Source organism: Mirounga leonina, unplaced genomic scaffold (genome assembly GCF_011800145.1).
Source record: "Mirounga leonina isolate KUSES-001 unplaced genomic scaffold, KU_Mleo_1.0 Mir_82, whole genome shotgun sequence".
NCBI lineage: Eukaryota > Metazoa > Chordata > Mammalia > Carnivora > Phocidae > Mirounga > Mirounga leonina.
In genome coordinates this window covers 38,136,626-38,154,838 of record NW_023270825.1, presented here as the reverse complement: position 1 = coordinate 38,154,838, position 18,213 = coordinate 38,136,626, and the positions used below count along the sequence as shown (strand labels likewise).

The following is an 18,213-nucleotide window of genomic DNA, read 5'->3' as shown; positions in this document are numbered from 1 at the left end:
GAAATACTTCTAAAATAAAGCCCTGTGGGGGGGGGCGCCTGGGTGGCTCAGTCGGTTAAGCGTCTGCCTTCGACTCAGGTTATGATGGCAGGGTCCTGGATCGAGTCCTGCATCCGGCTCTGTGCTCAGTAGGGAGTCTGCTTCTCCTTCTGCCCCTCCCCCCTGCCCTTCTCTCTCTCTCTCTCTCATTCTCTCCCAAATAAATAAAATCTTTAAAAAAAATTTTTTAGAAAGCCCTGGGGTGGTCACTGTGGACCTCCTCCAGGAGTGTGCAGTAACACAGAACGTCACAGTAGGAGAACTGGCTCAGGCTGGAGGTGCTAACCCTGTGCCAGGTGGGGGAAATTAGGAACGGGATTATTTTAGCATTCGTATGGTAATGTTGCGTACACACTCTCAAAAGGTTAGGTATTCTTTGGCACTGCTCCCTCTGGCTCTCTTTTCATCCGTTTGGGGACAGAATCAGATTCATCACCCATCAATATCGTCGCTAATTCCGACTTTAATTTCTCTAAGAGTTACCTGGATTTAGGGCTCACTGGAGGCAATTTTTATTTAAAAGGCATTTTTCTTTTTCTTTTCTTTTTTTTTTTTAAGATTTTATTTATTTATTTGAGACAGAGAGAGTGAGAGACAGAGAGCATGAGAGGGAGGAGGGTCAGAGGGAGAAGCAGACTCCCCGCTGAGCAGGGAGCTCGATGTGGGACTCGATCCAGGGACTCCAGGATCGTGACCTGAGCCGAAGGCAGTCGCTTAACCAACTGAGCCACCCAGGTGCCCACTAAAGATTTTATTTATTTATTTGACAGAGAGAGAATGAGATAGAGAGCATGAGAGGGGGGAGGGTCAGAGGGAGAAGCAGACTCCCTGCCGAGCAGGGAGCTCGATGCGGGACTCGATCCAGGGACTCCATCCAGGGACTCCAGGATCATGACCTGAGCCGAAGGCAGTCGCTTAACCGACTGAGCCACCCAGGCGCCCTAAAAGGCATTTTTCTTAAATAGGCATTTTAAGATAATTTCAGATTTACAGAAAGATTGTGAAGATAATACAGAGAATTCTCATACATCCCCACACCCAGTTTCCTCTGTTATTACTGTCTTACGTCAGTATGGTACATTCGTCACAGCTAATGAACCAATAATGATATACTATTCCTAAACCTCATAGATTAATCAGATTTCCTTTGTTTTTACCTAATGTCCCTTTTCTGTGTCAGGATTCCATCCAGGATACTACATTTCATTGTCATGACTCCTTAGTCTCAAGGAGACTGTCCTAGTTTCTCAGATGTTCCTTGTTTTTGGTGAGTTTAAAAGCTTGAGGAGTACCAGTCAGGTATTTTGTAGAATATCCTTCTATTTGGCTTTGCCTGAGGTTTCTCTTGTGGTTAGACAGGGGTTATGGAGTTTTGGGGAGGAAGACCACACAGGAGTTATGCCCCACCTCCTGGAGCGGGGTGGTATATACACACATTATTTGATCTTCTTTTGCTTTGGAGATTTGGCCCCTCCCCCCATTTATGTAGTCAACCATTTATTTAGGCCTGTGTGGACTTGTGAATATTTACTTTATACTTTAGGTTATATACAATACTACATTACTTTGTGGCTCAAACTCTTCCAGTTTTGGCCTTTGGGAGCTCTTTCAGTGTCCTTTCGTGGCATACCCCATCGTTGTGTCAGGTGAATGTGATAACCGCTACACTATGGACCTCCCACCCATCATTGTGGGATTTTTTTTTTCTTTAAACACTTTCTTACTCTTTCTGGCACTATAAGATGCTCCAGGCTCATTGTATATAGTCCTTGATACATTCTTGGAATCAGCTATTTTTCCAAGGAGCCCTGGTTCCTTTTTATCAGAAATGGAATTTGAAACCAAGTTCTGGATGCTTCGATGTGCGTGTTGTTCATTGCGTCCAGGTCCTCCCAGCTGACAGGAAAGAGATGTATGCATCTTCTGTATACGCACATATCTGTATTTCTAGATCTATCCCTCTGTAGCTGTATTAAGCAAACCTGAGTTCATAGGGATGTCTCCAACTCCAGGGCAGTACCACGGGCCATTCCAGCCTCTCTCCCTTGTCTGCGGACTCCCACCACCTTCCAGCCATCCATTACTCACAGGTGTAGTCAGAACGGTTAACTGGGATCACTACTGCCCCCACGCAACTTTAGCTAGAGTTCAGTGCTTCCTTTTTGCCTCGAGTCTTCCCTAACGTCCGGAGTTCCTTAGGTCAGCCCCTTTTCCCTCACTCCCTTCAGTGAGGTGATTGCATACATTTTAATACAGCTGATTCTCATGTTGTGGTCTGCATTCCATCCCGGGATCTCTTGACTCCCTTTTTTAACGGCATGCATTCAGGTTCACTGTGCTGTGAAGTTTTAAGGGTTTTGACAAATGCTGAGTGTCCTGCATCTACCCTACTCCTACTGCTCTAGAAAATCCCCTGTGCTAATGAAGGCATTCTTAAGAATTTGGAAGTGCTGCTAGGTAGAAGAAATAGGAATAAATATTAGACAACAGTATCTTATAGGAAAAGGCTGTGGGGCCTTGTCGTTTGCTGCTTTAAGAGAAGGAAACCATGTGGGTTGGGTTTTCCATTTTGGTGAAAACTCCCCCAAAGAGTCCTAGTTCAAGGTGTTTGAGTACCTCCAATTTAGATGAGGGGTGGGAAGTGGGTGGTGGCTGTTCTATCTCAGGTTTCTCTTCTTACTTCCCAAGCCCATCCATAGCCCCAACTCACCATTTTGTGTAACATCCTGTTGAAAGTCCTACCAGCCTGTTGCATCTGAAAGCAGTTCTGGTTTTAATTTCACCTGATATTTAGAAACTGCTCTACTGTTAGGCTGTCACCTGGCTGATGCCCTGGTGGGCTTGCAGCTGTGGATGGAAACTAGTTCCTAAAAGCAGACAAATGTTGCTTTAGGACGAAGGGAGAGTGGAGCAGGTGAACTTCATGAAACCTTCTTCGGTGGCACATATGAATCCTGTCTATCAAAAAGACAAATGCTTTAGGATTCTATTCACAGGGTGGTGGGAATGGTAGTGGAGACCCTAGAACCCAAACCTAGTTTAACCTGCCACCAATTTATTCTTTTTCCCTCTGGGTGACTGTACAGTATGGTGGGGATAATGGTGCTAATCTTCTCCTCATTCAGAAGGCAATTGTGAGGATAAATGGGGGGTGGGGGGAAAGCATGTGAAACTGCACATGAATATGGTGCCTTTCTGCACTCTCTTCTTTCTCTTTTACTAGTTCTGCTTTCTCCCAGCCTCTGAACATGACTTTGGTCCTTGACCCTTTGCTCTTCCAACTGTACCTTCAGTCCTTGGGATCAGCTGTCTTGTGGCTCAGTTGTGCTTTTGCTTGGCCCTTTGTTTTAAGTTTCAGACGCATCTATCTTTTTGCCAAACACTTCAACCTGAATGTCTCCTTACAAAATCAATATGTTTAAAAATTAAAGTTGTCCTCAACCAACTTAACTTCTAGACACTCTTACTTCTTGAACCAGGCTGTCTTAGAAGTTTTCAGTTACTGGAGCCCTTTTTGGCTTTTCATCATCTCAAATCTTAGTCCACACGTCATGCTGAACTCCTTTTGCAGCGTTTTCCTCCTGTCTCCTCCACTGCCCACCTGTGCCATCGGAATAGACTCTTAACTGTGCCCGCTATCCCCAGTCCAGTCTACTCCCTGCCAGGTTGGCTTCCAGCCTATCTTTTACTATTACTAGTCTCCTTTTGTAAACCTAAATTTAAACTCCACTTGGCATCCAAACTTGCATTTCTAGCTTTCCCTTCAAACTCAATTAAACTATGTAGTATAGTTTAACTAAACTACATGGTCCTTCCTGCCTCTGTGCTGTTCTCTCTCTTCCTATCTTGGCAGGGGAAATTGTAGAAGTGCTACTAAACTTGCAGGGGAAGGTACAGGGGTAGGGATGCACTATAACTTAGAACGAGGAGGACCTTTCCAACAGAGCTGCTAAAGATGGGATGGGTATCATGGAAGAAGTCTATCTGTTACCTCCTGGTTCCCATGTCTGAGGACCCCATTAAGTCCTTGTCTTCCTCCACCTCTGAAGCATGTGGCTTCTCGTCTTTTTTGAAGTTGCTTTCTCCCATGTCCATGACACCACACTTGGACGAGGCCACCCACCTCTCGGATTGCATCTCTGGGTCTTCTTTCTTCCATCTCCTAAGTGAATCTCCTCTCCTGTTGCTCCCATTCCTCTGCTCTTTCTTGAAAAGTTTCATGGCTCTTAGTGATCACCTTTTGAGAAAGATTCCCAAATAAGAACCCCAGACCTATCTTTATAGTTTGTCTGTGTTTCTAACTTCTTGTCAGATGTTTCTATTTGAGTACCTTGTGTCCAAATTTGAACGCATTTCCTTCCTTCTAAAACATGTTCCTTCCCCCTGAGTTCCCTGGCTTGATTAATGGCAACAGAGGTTGGCAGACTTTTTCTGTAAAGGGCCAGACAGTAAATATTTTTGGCTTTGTGGGCCTTAAGGTCTTGGTCCTAACTACTTAACTCTGTAGCACAAAAGCACCCACAGATAATATATAAACAAAGATAGGTGTGCTGTGTTTCAGTAAGATTTTACTTACAAAAATAGACAGTGGGCTGAAATTGGCCTATGGGTCATAGTTTGCTGACCCCTAGGTTACCCAGGTCCCACATTCAATATTTCTTTGCCTTTCTACTACTTCCGTTTACTATCTTCATGTGATATTTAATTTCTGCTGATTCTACCCTTATGAAACGTTTCTTATTTCTAGAGCATAGTGCTTCCCCATTCATTGGTCTAGTAGACAAAATACCCCTTTTACATGTTACTGTCCATCAGTCTGCATAATCAGAAACCTCTAATGACTGCCCTTGGCCTGCATAATAAGGTTAAAGTTCTCCCAGTGCAGCTTCTTCTACGGTTTTGCCTCCAGCCTTCTCTTAGTCCTCTGAATGGACACTCTTCCACATACACTGGTCTAGTTTGTGTTCTGCTATTTGTTCTATCTCTGCTCATGATGCTCTCCTGACTCACAGTGGCCTCCCTTTCCACTTATTGAAACTTGAATGTCCCCTCTTGATCTGCATGATCTGAATGTCCCCTCTTGATCTGCATATCTTTTCCGCTGAGACTGTCCTGGGCTGTATTTTATATCTTTGTAGGCTTCCTCCTTCTCCATCTGAGGCAGCCCAGTATATGGTCTGTGGACGTGGGTAATGGTCACACATTGAACTCTGTCTCTCCTCCAGATCTGCCCATCCCTTTGGAGTTCCTGTCTCAGTTAATGGCACCGGAGATCATCATTGGCCTTGGAGATTCTGTGACTGCTTATCTTTAATCCTCCATCACACCTCTGTTACAAGGTTTAGCTGCTTTTCCCTCTCCTCTTCCCCCCCCACCCCGCCTCCTCCTCTCCATCCCCTCTGTTGCTGGCTTAGCTCAAGTCCTCTCCATTCTTCACTAAGACCACTTGACTAGCCTTTGAATGTGTATTTCCAACTCCAGCTTCTCTCTGCTTACAACCCCAACACCCTTTCTGTAGGGACCTGTCATGTAGGTGTGATTCTGCAACACTGTTGATTGAAACCCCTCAGTGGTTTTCCATTGTCCTAGGGTAAGGGCTAGCTTTCCAATGTGCCATGAGGCCATGACTGATTGAATACCCTTTCCTCTCCAGCCTCATTTTTGGCCCATTTCGTTCACACAGTCTACATTCAACCATATGTAACCCCAAAATGTCCTCTATGCATTTGTATACACTTCCTTCTCTAATCTACCTGGAAAACTATCTGAATTTCTAGGAAGCGTATAAATGTCCTTTCTTACGCAGAGCTTTCATCTCTTCTTCAGAAGACCAAAAAGAATAAAGGTGTCATAAGATAACCATTGGGAGAGACACTTGGGCTTGATGTATTTTCTAGTGTCCCTTCAGAGTTTTTTAAAGTTGACCTGGAGCCTGAGCAATGAGCAATTAAGTAGAGAAGTTTATAAAACATCTTGAATACTTAAGTATGCTAAATATGTAGTTTTGACTTATTCCTTGCTTTGGTTTTGCTAGAACTTTTGCCTTCTTCCTCTATTATAATGGATAGTGAGAGTCAACAATGTAGAATAATTCTGGATTTATTTATATCCCCCCCCCCCTTTTAAATAACCTGACATCTTCAGTTTAAAATGTTAGGATAGGGGGCGCCTGGGTGGCTCAGTCGTTAAGTGTCTGCCTTCGGCTCAGGTCATGATCCCAGGGTCTTGGGATCGAGCCCCACATCGGGCTCTCTGCTCAGCGGGAAGCCTGCGTCTCCTTCTCCCACTCCCCCTGCTTGTGTTCCTTCTCTCGCTGTGTCTCTCTCTGTCAAATAAATAAATAAAATCTTTTTAAAAAAATAAAATAAAATGTTAGGATAGGGGCAGAGCAGGAGGGAATAATTATTTCATTACAAATATTTGATATCTGCCTCTTCACTCTAGAAAAGTAACATAACATCCATGGCAAAACTTACTAGACTCTCCATCTCCTGCTATTTCTCCTCTCTTGTGGCAGCTTCCCCTCAGAGAAGGAGGCTTCTTCTGGGGCTAACAGCCCTTACCGGACAACCCACAGAGGCTGTGGAAAAGGAAGGAGGCTGTGAGGCTGCTGAGTAGGATGACATACATCTCCTCTGGCCATGGTCAAAAGCTACCTGTCCCTTTCATCTAGTGCCTGCCTCATCCTGGCAAGGAGAGAGTATGTTCTCATTCTGGAAGGGTCTATGGAGCAGAAAAGAGAAGGGTTGAGATCATGAAGAAAGTGACCCTTTAAAGTGTTCTTTGATGTGGGGGATACCCAATATGGAGAGGGAACGCAATTGCTGTGGTTCTCTCTAGATTCAGAATCTGCTCTGGTAGGAGGTCCTTGGGGACACCCTCCTGGAGGAGAAAGAAGGTGCCTTCTTAGTTTTGGAGGGTGCTGTTTTGAGAGGCCTCTGCTCTTTTCCAGGTTGGGTGTTTGGCTTCTTCACAAGGACTTGGCCTGTTCCTTTTAGTCCATTAGGAGCAGCGCCAGCAGCTCTAGACTGCCTGGGGGCCTAGGCAGGTCCCTTCAGAGCCTCTGTCCTCCTTCACAAAGGAGGCATCAGGTAAACCTTCCACCACCAAATTAAACTCCTAAGAGCTAAACGGGGAGGACTTGTAGTGGAGCATTTTGAAGAGCCTCAGGCAACTTTCATTTAATTTACATTTTCAGTCCCTCAGATACTGGAGTCAAAGATTGAGAGAGACACACCCAGAACAGTACACCATTTCTCTCCTTAGCCCACTCCTTGGCAGAGGAAAAAAAAATAGTCCTCAGAGATACCCAGTCTTGACTATTCCTGATTTTTTGTTATAGGCAGAAAAACTTTGAAAAATTAATTTTTTTAAAAGATTTTATTAATTTATTTGACAGAGAAAGAGCACAAGCAGGCAGAGAGGCAGGCAGAGGGAGAGGGAGAAGCAGGTTCCCCGCTGAGCAGGGAGCCCCATGTGGGACTCGATCCCTGGACCCCGGGATCATGACCTGAGCCGAAGACAGCTGCCCAACTGACTGAGCCACCCAGGTGCCCCTGAAAAATTAATTTTAATGCACTAGATGTTTACCTTTGCCAGAAGAGACATCGTTTATGCTAGAACATAGGGGTAATTGGCTCTGAGTTGAAATAATTCTAAATTTAAATTTACAACAGTTTTGTGGGTATGTGTAGCTGGGCTGGTGAAGAGTTATCATGAGCCTTAAGTATGAATTTTAGAGACAAATTCTTTAGTAGTCTTCAAACCTCTTTACTTGCTCAGTGGAGTTCAGAAACCACTTCTGACTTGGAATGTAGAATATTAGATATGAAAGAAACTTAAAGGCTAGACCACTGGATGTCCTGTGACCAGAGCTGTGGTCACAGCCCAGGGCTCTTTTTCCCATCCCCCTCTTTCACCACAGTGGAGGGTCCAGACTTAGTGAGATGAGGATTTAATCACTAAAATAAAGAAAATATCTTCCTTCACTTTCAACTTCAGTCAGATTTGATAAGCCCCACTTTTCTGTTCAGTTTTTGCCACCTTTTTCTGATAATTTTTAATCTGTGGTACTTCTTAGTGCGCCTTTAACTCCTAAAACTTATCTGATTGTTAGACGAAAATAGAAAATCAGCAGGGCTGTAGGATTTGCCTCGTTCACCCTCTTTTGCTCTAAACTCCTTCCCGCAGGGAGGGGACGCATTGTGTGTCCACAGCACATGACACTGACTCGGGTCCTCCAGGCAGCTGACTAATGGGTCCTGAGCTGCCCGCTGCTTTTCACCAGCCCCAGCACAGACTTGCCACGCTTAGCAGCTCCTGCCTCGTACGCCGGTAGGGAGCCATCTAGTGACATCATCAGGCTGGTCTGGGGCCATGCCCACTGGCCTTGGCAGTGAAGAGGTGAGCCTGGTACACCGAAGCCTGACATTTGGCAGGGAGCACCCTCAGGTGCTGATGGCACGAGTCTTGCCTGAGTTCCCGAAGGAGTCCGGTGGTGTGATGACCCAACATACCAGAAGCCCAGGCAAGCTGGCATCAGGGAGAGCAAAAGACTGTGGGCAAGGTTGCAGTGACCTATAGGCAGGCGCAGTCCCACACAGCAGCCTTGAGGCAGGCTGCTATGGAGCCAGTATGGGATCTTCCCTGACCTGGGTCTTGGCTTGGCTTCACTGCTCGTGACCTTGGTCAATTCCACAACCTCTCTGAGCCTCCATTTTCCCCCATCTCTATAGTGGTGCTGGTGATACTTACCTTGCAGGTGGTGAAGGTGAGAAACAGTGTAGGTTAGACCCTTAGCTCCTACACATTGATGAACTCAAGACATAGTAGCTCTTATTTCTATTACTAAAGAACACAGCCACACACCTCCTTGTTGGTTATTGGGACAATCCTGTATTTTTTTCCACTAGGAATTAGAACTCCCATTCTTAAGCCCGATAGTTTCAGCTGGAAGAGAATTGTGAAATGCTTTATCATGTTTTTAGGTTGTTACTTATCCCTAGAGCAAGACTTAGAAAAATTACAGAAACAAGCCACCAAGCCAAAAATCTGAATATCACAGATGTCTGACTCAAGGCCCAGAGAGTCTAGGTGAACTTCTACCTTTGCCCAAATAAAGGATTGTTTTTTCTTTTAATATGCTAGGTCCCTCTGCTTATCCCAGGACAAGATGAATATTAAGTAGACAGAAAGTTCCTGTCTATGATCAATTCTAATGCCTTTTGTGAAGGGAAATGGTTGTAAATTATTACCAGTTAATTAAATGAGTGTTTCCGTTGAGTCCTGTGTGCAGGCTTTTATCCAAGCCTGTTTAGAATCATGCAACATCAGAGCTAGAAGGGTTTTTAGACAGCCCTTTTATTTCATGGCCAAGGAGACAGAGTCAGGATGTAAGTGACTTGCTCAAGTGATGCCAAGGGGAAAGCAAATCTTAGCTAGGGGTACAGGGGGGAAAAAGGGGGTTCCTGGAGATTTGGTGGGTATATCATGTGAACAGAGCATGATTCCTAAGCAGTGGGCCCATGCAGTCCTTATGCTACTGGTATGCCTTGGTGCCATCTTGGAGTGCTTTTCTATTTTATGAAGTGCTGTCACATTTTTATTATAAGATAAAATATTATTCCTATTTTATAGGTGATGAAATTGAGGTGGTCAAATGAAACTTCCAGTTCAATTCATTAGAGCAAATCAATAGATATTTGGAGTGTTTACTTGGTTCAAGGAACTCTGCTAGGCCCTTTGGGGAACATAAAAGTGTCAGATCCTGCTGGAATGGAGTGTACAGACTTATTGCAAGTGACTGGATATAAGTATGTGAAATTTATCTAATTGTTCAAGGGCATAGATAAGTGTTAAGATAATAATCAAGATAGGAATTTTGAGACTGGAGGAATCAGTGTGCATGTCAAGATCTTCCTGGCAAAACTTTCTTCCTTCAGCTCCTGTGACTGTGTCATTTTCATCAGGTGCACTTGTTTACGCATCCCACCTGCAGCCCCAGGGAACTACTTTGGGAAATCCTGAGCACCTGGCAATGATCCCAGCCCTAGGAATAATTCAGTAAATGTTTGAGTGAATGGATAGGTGAAGAGAGATTTTCCAAGCAGAGACAACAGCATGAGCAAAGGTGTGGCTATGCCCTGGTGAGTAGACAGGCCTGACCAGAAGAGCAGGTTTAAAGAATGGAAGCTTGAAAAAGAGGTTTGGATAAATTAGTGGGGAGGCAGTGAAAAGAGAACCCAGACAGCTAGGTGGAGCAGCTTGAATTTTATTCTGAAGGCACTAGGAAGCCAGAGGAGGCTTTGCTGGGGAAAGTTGATGAGAGTGGCACTTTGGAAAGGGTATCTGGGGCAGTGAGGTGTTTTTTAATTAAAAAAAAAAAAATTTAATACTTCAAGAAAAATACATAAGGGAAAATTGGGGGGACTCTGAGTTAGACAAATTTTTCTAGATATGAAACCAAAAGCACAATCCATGAAAGAAAAACAATGATAAATTGGACTTCATCAAAATTAAAGTTAGTTTTTGTTTTTAATTTTGAAATATATCAATTTCTTTTTTTGTTTTTTTTGGTCACTTGTATATATCCTGTACTTGATGTCATATCTTGTACTTGGGTGTCATATCTAAGAAACCATCACCTAACCCAAGGTCAGGAAAATTTAATCCTTTGCTTTCTTGGAAGATTTTTACAGTTTTAGCTCTTGCATTGGGTCTGTGATCCACTTTGAGTCCATGTTTATATATGGTAAAAGGTAGGGGCCACCTTCATTCCTTGGCATGTGGATATCCAGTTGTCCTAGCATCTTTAGTTAAAAAGAATATTCTTTCTCCATTTAATTGTCTGGGTACTCTCATTTTGGTAATCCCTCCCTACCCACTTGTCCTATTTTCCTTATTCCCATCCCCGGGCAACAACTGATGAGTTTTCTATCAGTATAGATTAGTTTGCCTTTTCTAGACAGAACGTACTCTTTTTTGTTTGGTTTCTTTCATTCAGTATTCTTCCATGTGGTTTGCAGGCATCAACAGTTCATTCTTTTTATTGTTGAATACTATTCCAGTGTGGGGCTTTACCACATTTTTAAAAACTCCTGTGAGCATTTGTGTACATATCTTTGTATGGACATATGCTGTCTTTATTCTTGGGTGATTATTGGAGGGGAATGGCTAGATCAAACGGGAGGTATACATGTAACTTTTTAAGAAAATGTCCAACTGTTTCCAAAGTAATGGTACCATTTTACAGTCCCATCAACAGTGTGTAAGAATTTCAGTTGTTCTGTATTTGTACAAACAGTATGGTTAGACTTCTTAATGTTAGCTATCCTAGTAGGTATATGTTGTTGTTGCATTGTGGTTCTAATTTGCATTTCTTCAAAGAGTAATGACGTTGAGCTTGTTTTTTGTATCTATTTGCCATCTGTATATCTTCTTTGGTGAAATGTGAAGTGATGAAATCCGTTTTTGGAAAAGTTGGATTGTTTGTTTTCTTATTATTGAGTTTTGCAAGTTCTTTATCCTGGATACAGGTATTTTATCAGATATATGATTTACAACTATTTTCTCCTAATCTGTGACTCATCTTTCATACTCTTGACTGTGTCTTTCAAAGAGCAGAAACTTTAATTTTGATGAAGTCCAATTTATCATTGTTTTTCTTTCATGGATTGTTGTTTTTGGTTTCATATCTAGAAAAATTTGTCTAACTCAGAGTCCCCCCAATTTTCCCTTATGTATTTTTCTTGAAGTATTAAATTTTTTTTTTAAAGATTTTATTTATTTGTTTGAGACAGAGAGAATGAGAGAGAGAGAGCATGAGAGGGAGGAGGGTCAGAGGGAGAAGCAGACTCCCTGCTGAGCGGGGAGCCCGATGTGGGACTCGATCCCGGGACTCCAGGATCATGACCTGAGCCGAAGGCAGTCGCTTAACCAACTGAGCCACCCAGGCGCCCCTTGAAGTATTAAATTTTAAGTTTTCATTTAGGTCTGTGATCCATTTTGAGTTAGTTTTTGTGTAAGTTACAAGGTCGGAGTTGAAGTTCTCTGTTTTGCATGTGGACATCCAGTGGTTACAGCACCATTTGTTGACTCTGAGTTTTTCTCATCTATTTGTGCTTTTACAATGTCATTTTTAAAAAGTTCATTGCTTACTGAGTTTTGACCAGGGCCCAGGAGTTGCCCTCCTGATCCACAGAAGCGGTCTTTGGAGAGAAGGGTTAGTACAGTCATTCCTCCCTGAATGTCTGTTACAGAAAGCATGCTCAATGTGTCCATTTCCATGTGAAGTCCCCCTAGCACTCTGGCCTTAACCCTGTTCTGTTGGACATTCTCTCAGTGCTTTAGATGATGACATAGCTACTGTAGGCCCTGGAGTCCATAAAGCTGAGAAGGAAAGTGATTTGAACCAACTGGATTTGGGATTCAGCAAACCTTGGGCCCTAAAACAAGCTGAAATTCTAGGGAAAAAACACGAAGCTCCTAGGATTTGGGGCCTAATCACTACACAGGATGTGGGAAGCAGAGCCTTATGGGCCATAGAAGAGATGCAAAGATTTTAACAAATTCAACCTGGGTCACTGGGCCTTCTCATAGTGCTCATGCAGTCTGTCGCTGAATTAGTAATGGACAGTGTCATTGTCAAGATCAAGGTTGGTCATAATCTTGCTCTCCCCTGTGAGGGTCGGGTTATACCTGCAGGCTGATGGTCTCTCTTTAAGGGCCTATGCCCTTAAAGGAGGCTGTGATTAAAGAGAGAAAATAGGGCACATCTGGAGGAAACTGATCAGAATGTTGGAAGGAGAAAACCATGCCCTATATGAAGCTGATGAAAGAGCTTGGGATATCCATATTTGTTAACTTATTTACTCATTAGTTCCATGAATGTTTCAGTCCTCTTATGTTCGAGGTAAGATTCTAAGGGACAGGACATAATGATTGCAACATGATATGGAGTCCAGCGATGGTCTCTAGAATGGTGCGGAGTTGCCCAACTGCTTCAAGAGGTCTAGGAAGATCTTCCTGTAAAGATGAGTTTTGAGTTGAGTCTTTATTTTTTTTTAAATTTAAATTTAATTAACATATAATGTATTATTGGTTTCAGAGGTAGAGGTCAGTGATTCATCAGTCTTATATAATACCCAGTGCTCATTACATCACATGCCCTCCTTAATGTCCATCACTTGAGCTGAGTCTTGATTGACAAATAGGAGTTTGACAATTAAAGAGAGGAAAGGGTTTTCCAGGCAGAAAGACTGCATGCCCCCAGGCCCTGGGCAATAAGTGTCAGACAGGTAATGTGTATTTTTCACAGTTTTGACTATATTCCCCAGTATGCTGTCTGACTGTAACCCGTTTTGTTGATCTCTCAGGTTAAATGAAAAGACATGCCTCCCAGGGGAGTCTACAAGTAATTCGAAGAGGCTGGGGGTACAGGTTGTATATGTGTTTGGCATGGTGGGGACACAGCATGGAGGGCTATGTGCCGGGCTAAGAGTTTGGACCTTATCATGGAAGGAGGGGAAACATGGAAGGATTTTAAATTAGGAAGTCACATGGTCAGATATTCATTTTTGAAAACTGTCATTGGCAGCAGTTGGGGGAGGGTGAGTCTGGAGACAGGAAATAGCTAGAAGGCCATTGCACTTGGCCAGGTGAGGGATGGTGGTAGGAGTAGGGAGGAAGAGGCAGGTTTAGGAGAGGCACAGAAAGTGGGTTTGATGGGATCTGGTAGAATTATATGTATGCGGTGAGGAGCCTGGGCTGCTGGGTCAGTGGTGGAGTCAGGACTGTGGGGTGTCAATTAAGGGAGTATAGGATAAGAATTTGGATTCTGGGCATGTTGATGTATTGAATTAAAGGAACTTGTCTCAGTGGGACAAGGGGATGGAGACTTCAGAAAAGGTGCATATATAGGTTTGGGAGTGAAGTCTGTTGTAGAGACTTAGGAAATGAATACGACCCTGCCCCCTGTCTTTAGCCTGTACCCTTTTGGAGGTTCTGATATGTTTGTTTCTTTCATTTACTTCTGCCCCCAAAGAATCTCAAGTTGGTGCTGAAATCATAAGGCTGAATCTTTCAATAGAAGAAAAAGAGGACTTAGCAAGATTTAAAGGCAACCTGTGGGAGGGAGGGTGGGAGGGAGAGAGAGAGAGAGATTGAGAGAGAGAGAGAGGGAGAGATGCTGGAAAGGAGCCTGAGAGAGAAAGAGTGAGAGGAAGACCAGGGAAAGAGGGTGTCCTGGAAGTAAGGAAATTCGTGATGAAAGAAGCTGTGAGGATCAGAACTGCAGAGATCAGTGGAGATGAAAACAGACATATCTTTAGATTTGACAGTGGGACATGCCAAGGGTTGCAGGAGCTGCTTCAGTACCAGAGGGAGGCAGAAGGTCAGGCTGTAGGTGGCAGCATGGATGTTAGAAGGTATAGGGGGGAGGCGATAACTGTTTTTAAATATTTGACTTACCTCTTTGGCTGCCAATTTGTCTAAGTCTTTAGGTGCCTATGATAGGACACCCTACTCAGTGGCCAAAGCAAAAGGAATTTACAGGCTCAAATAACTGAAAAGTCCAGAAGAATCAAGCAAGGCTTGATCTCAGTGTGTAGGTGATATCAAGATCTGGTCTCTTTCTGTCTCTCCGCTTTCTCTTCTTATCTGGCTTCCTTCTCCAGCCCAATGTGGTGGCAGGAAGAGTACTGGACACTCCCCAAGTTTATGTCCTTCTAGATAAAGTTCAGCAGAAGTGAGATCTTGTCTCTTTCTTGTAGATCCAGGATTCTTAATTGGACCTACTTGGATTTTGTGCCCAAACCTGAGCCAGTGACTGTGGGAAGGGAATGATTACTCAGATGATCGGATAGAGGGCATGTGTCTGCTCCTGGCTAGTCATCGTGGCTGGAGGAATTCAGTGCACTGATTGGCAAGGCCTGGGTCATGTGGCCAGTGGATCTGGGAACAGAATCCCAGCTGAATCATTGGGACTACCTGCAAGGGAGGGGTAGTTCTCAAATAAGAGCTGAAGTGCAGTTCCTGGAGGCTGGAATGGATGTTTTGGCTGGAAAGAAAATAGCCACCGGAGCTGTAGGGGAAAGACTAGGATCAGTGCATGGAAATTATTGGTTTCTACACTTCTGCTTTTAGAGAGAGATCTTTCTATGCACTGCAGGAATGAACGAGGCCAGCTGTGGAGGTAGCAAGTTGGCTGACGCGGGGTTGGGCCGGGGGGTGGGGGAGGTCCAAGCAGTCACTATGAATAGACGCCAACAGCCCATCAGCGCTGGGTAAATGGACGAGGTGATCTGGAAGGCCGTTTCCAAACTGTTTCTCTGTAGCACAGTTAGGAATTCATTTTTATCCTAAAACTCAGTATACCCTCAAAATGCATATGAAACCGCAAGCAGAAGTTTCACGACAGAGTACTTTTCCTTGCTACGTGACACGTGCGTCTTTACTCTTCCAGAATCCCAGTTGTGTGCAACCCAACTCCGTTGTTTTCACATCAAACTAATGTCAAACCTGCCATTCGCAACCCCCTATTCTAAGGTCAGGGGTTTAGGTGGCGTAGGCTTGAAGCTGGTGCTTGAGTCTGGCTTTTCCATGGTGATGGTGGCACTGGTCAAAACTGAGGAAGCAAACCTGTCCTGCCTGTACGAGTTCCGGATCCTGCCAGTGCCAGAGCGGCTCCGGGCCGTGGGGCGGGGGGCGGGGGGCGGGGCGGGGGGCGTGGCCTTCTTGTGGGCCCGCAGGGCAGCGCCGGAGGGAGGGGAGGGAGGTTCGGCGCTGGCGTGTGCAGGAGGAGCCCGGAGGCAGCCCAGCAATCTGTCTGTCCGGAGGCTGGCCAGCAACGGCCTACGTTGTGAGGATGAATGTGTGTGCCTGTGTGTGCTCTCGGCCAGGCCTTTATATTGAAGATGAAGGAGTGGCTTTTAAAAATAACATATTTTTGACTTGAAACAAGTCAAGACAGAGAGTGGAGACAATTAGAGACTGACATCCTGTTTAGTCATCTCTCCGGAGAGCTCTATTTTCAGAACTGTTCCATAAAGGTTCACAAGTGGTGTTAAGACAGTTTAGGGGATATTGTTAACTTAGCGGTTGTGATGTAAATAGCCGATTTGAACACTGGGGTGATCTACAGTGTGCTAACACCTTGATAGCAGATTTTGTGCAGAGGGATGGGGGCTTATAAGAATAGGCTGTTGTATAGGTAAAGCTTTCTGAGTCAGAACGAAGTAGGCATCTTTTATTTTGAAAAAGTATGTAATCAGGGTGTGGCATTAAAAATATGTGGTGGTAAGGTAGGGGAAGGTCAATCCATTTTTTCCCTAGTCTTTGTCGCCTATGGGTACAGTAAAAACAGTAAATAGTACTGTCAAGGCTCTCTGAGCTCATTTGGTGGAAGCCATGGCAGAAATGCTGAATAGCGATGTCACAGACTTTTGGATGAGAAGTGTGAAGCTTGGGGTGGTTAAGGACCTTGCCCAGAGTCTAGAACCAGCTGTGGCAGTCAGGCCGGAGGCCATGTCCTCATCTAGTTTGGGCACGGTTGTGATTTGCATCTTCTTTAACTGTAATATTCTACCAAAAATGATCAGCTGTATCTGTACTCAGCTTCACTGGACCTTTCTCTCTTTGAGGAAAGGTCAAAGGCAGAAATGGAGCCATGGGCTGAATCCGACAAGATTTTGACAATTGTAAACTCATGTATTGGGGTCCAAAAGAACCTCACAATCCAAGGCTTAGAGGTGTTCTTGGATAGTTCAAGGTTAGCACCCAACATGAAGAGGGCAGAGTCTGTCTACATGGGCTAGTGAGATCAGAGCAGATCTAGAGGGTGCTTCCTGAATCCAGAGGCGTGCTATACCAGGACAGGACGGAACCCGGAGACGGCAAGCTGCTGAGTTTGCAGACTGGATGTCTCAATAGCTCAGTGCATAGATAAGAGCTTTAAGGGATGTTCATACTCTGGGAACAGGCAAGGATCGTGAATGCAGAGCTCCTGAATTGCCTTCCCTGTGCTTGCTGAAGATGAATTACACTCAAGTGAAAATGGTAGAGATGGAGACAGAATTCTTCTCATACTTTTTGCTTCCTAAAAGGAAAGGTTGCAGTTGACCGCGCCACATTTGTTCATTACCTTGTATGTTGCCATTGTTTCTCTATTTCATACACCTGCCATGTGGTTATTTTTTTTTAAGATTTACTTATTTGAGAGAGAGAGAGAGAAAGAAAGGGGAGAGAGGCAGAGGAAAAGGGGGAGAGAGAGAGAGAGAGAATCTCAAGTAGATTTCCTGCTGAGCATGGAGCCCAAGGGACTGAATCCCTCGACCCTGAGATCGTGACCTGAGCCGAAATCAAGAGTCGGATGCTTAACCAGCTGAGCCACCTGGGAGCCCCTGCCTACCATGTGGTTTAATAAAATGTTGCTCTGATGTAGGATAGGGATATCTCAGGAACAATGACCAAGTTTACAGGTGCTTCTCAATAATATCACAAAGAGCCAAAATGGAAGAGAATAAAATTCAAGACAAGGGGAAACATTGAAAGAACTGTTTTCCTTAGACTTGCTTTTCCACCTTTACAGTTTCTTGTGTTTTCACTTGTTTCTTGACCCTCTGCTATTGAATGGAAGACTTAGGTCTGATTGATGGCTGTGATTTGCACAGCTAGGCCTCTTTGTAAAGCATTATTTGAGGCCCACAAAAAGTACTTTAAAATTATAATATAACCCATAATTCTTTTCTCTTTCTAGGTGGATCTGGAGCCAGAAGGGAAGGTATTTGTGGTAATAACCCTAACAGGGAGCTTCACTGAAGGTAAGGATGAGTTTTGGGTGGTTTCTGGTATAAGTATAATCTTAGTTCCTACTCAGTAGGAATTTCTTTTTTTTTTTTTTTTTTTCAGTAGGAATTTCTAACATGGAAATTATAAAAAGAGCATTTTGTAAAAGATGCTTTAAAAATTGTTTTATGTTGGGTTGGCCGGTATTTAGTTTCTAATGATCTATTGGTTTGGATTGCCAGATTAAATATATTTGCTAAATCTGGCAATCTCATTATTTGTTTGACATACTGAGTTTTATTTTCTTCATCATCATCTTAGCTGAATTGGTTCTTGCCTCTTTTTGTTCATGTCTATCAAGTTGTATTATAGATTTTTGGTTTTGGGGCCAAC

The 18,213-nt window shown here is 43.9% G+C and overlaps 1 protein-coding gene across 2 annotated transcripts in view; it reads left to right on the top strand.

Annotated features, from left to right (window-relative positions):
- Positions 1 to 18,213, top strand: part of PRKCH (protein kinase C eta) — a 220,720-nt gene that overhangs the window by 47,577 nt on the left and 154,930 nt on the right. For both annotated transcript variants that reach the window (XM_034992244.1, XM_034992245.1), the window contains exon 2: positions 17,792 to 17,855. In XM_034992244.1, the coding sequence (XP_034848135.1) occupies positions 17,792 to 17,855 (64 nt within the window). The remainder of the gene's footprint in view (positions 1 to 17,791; positions 17,856 to 18,213) is intronic.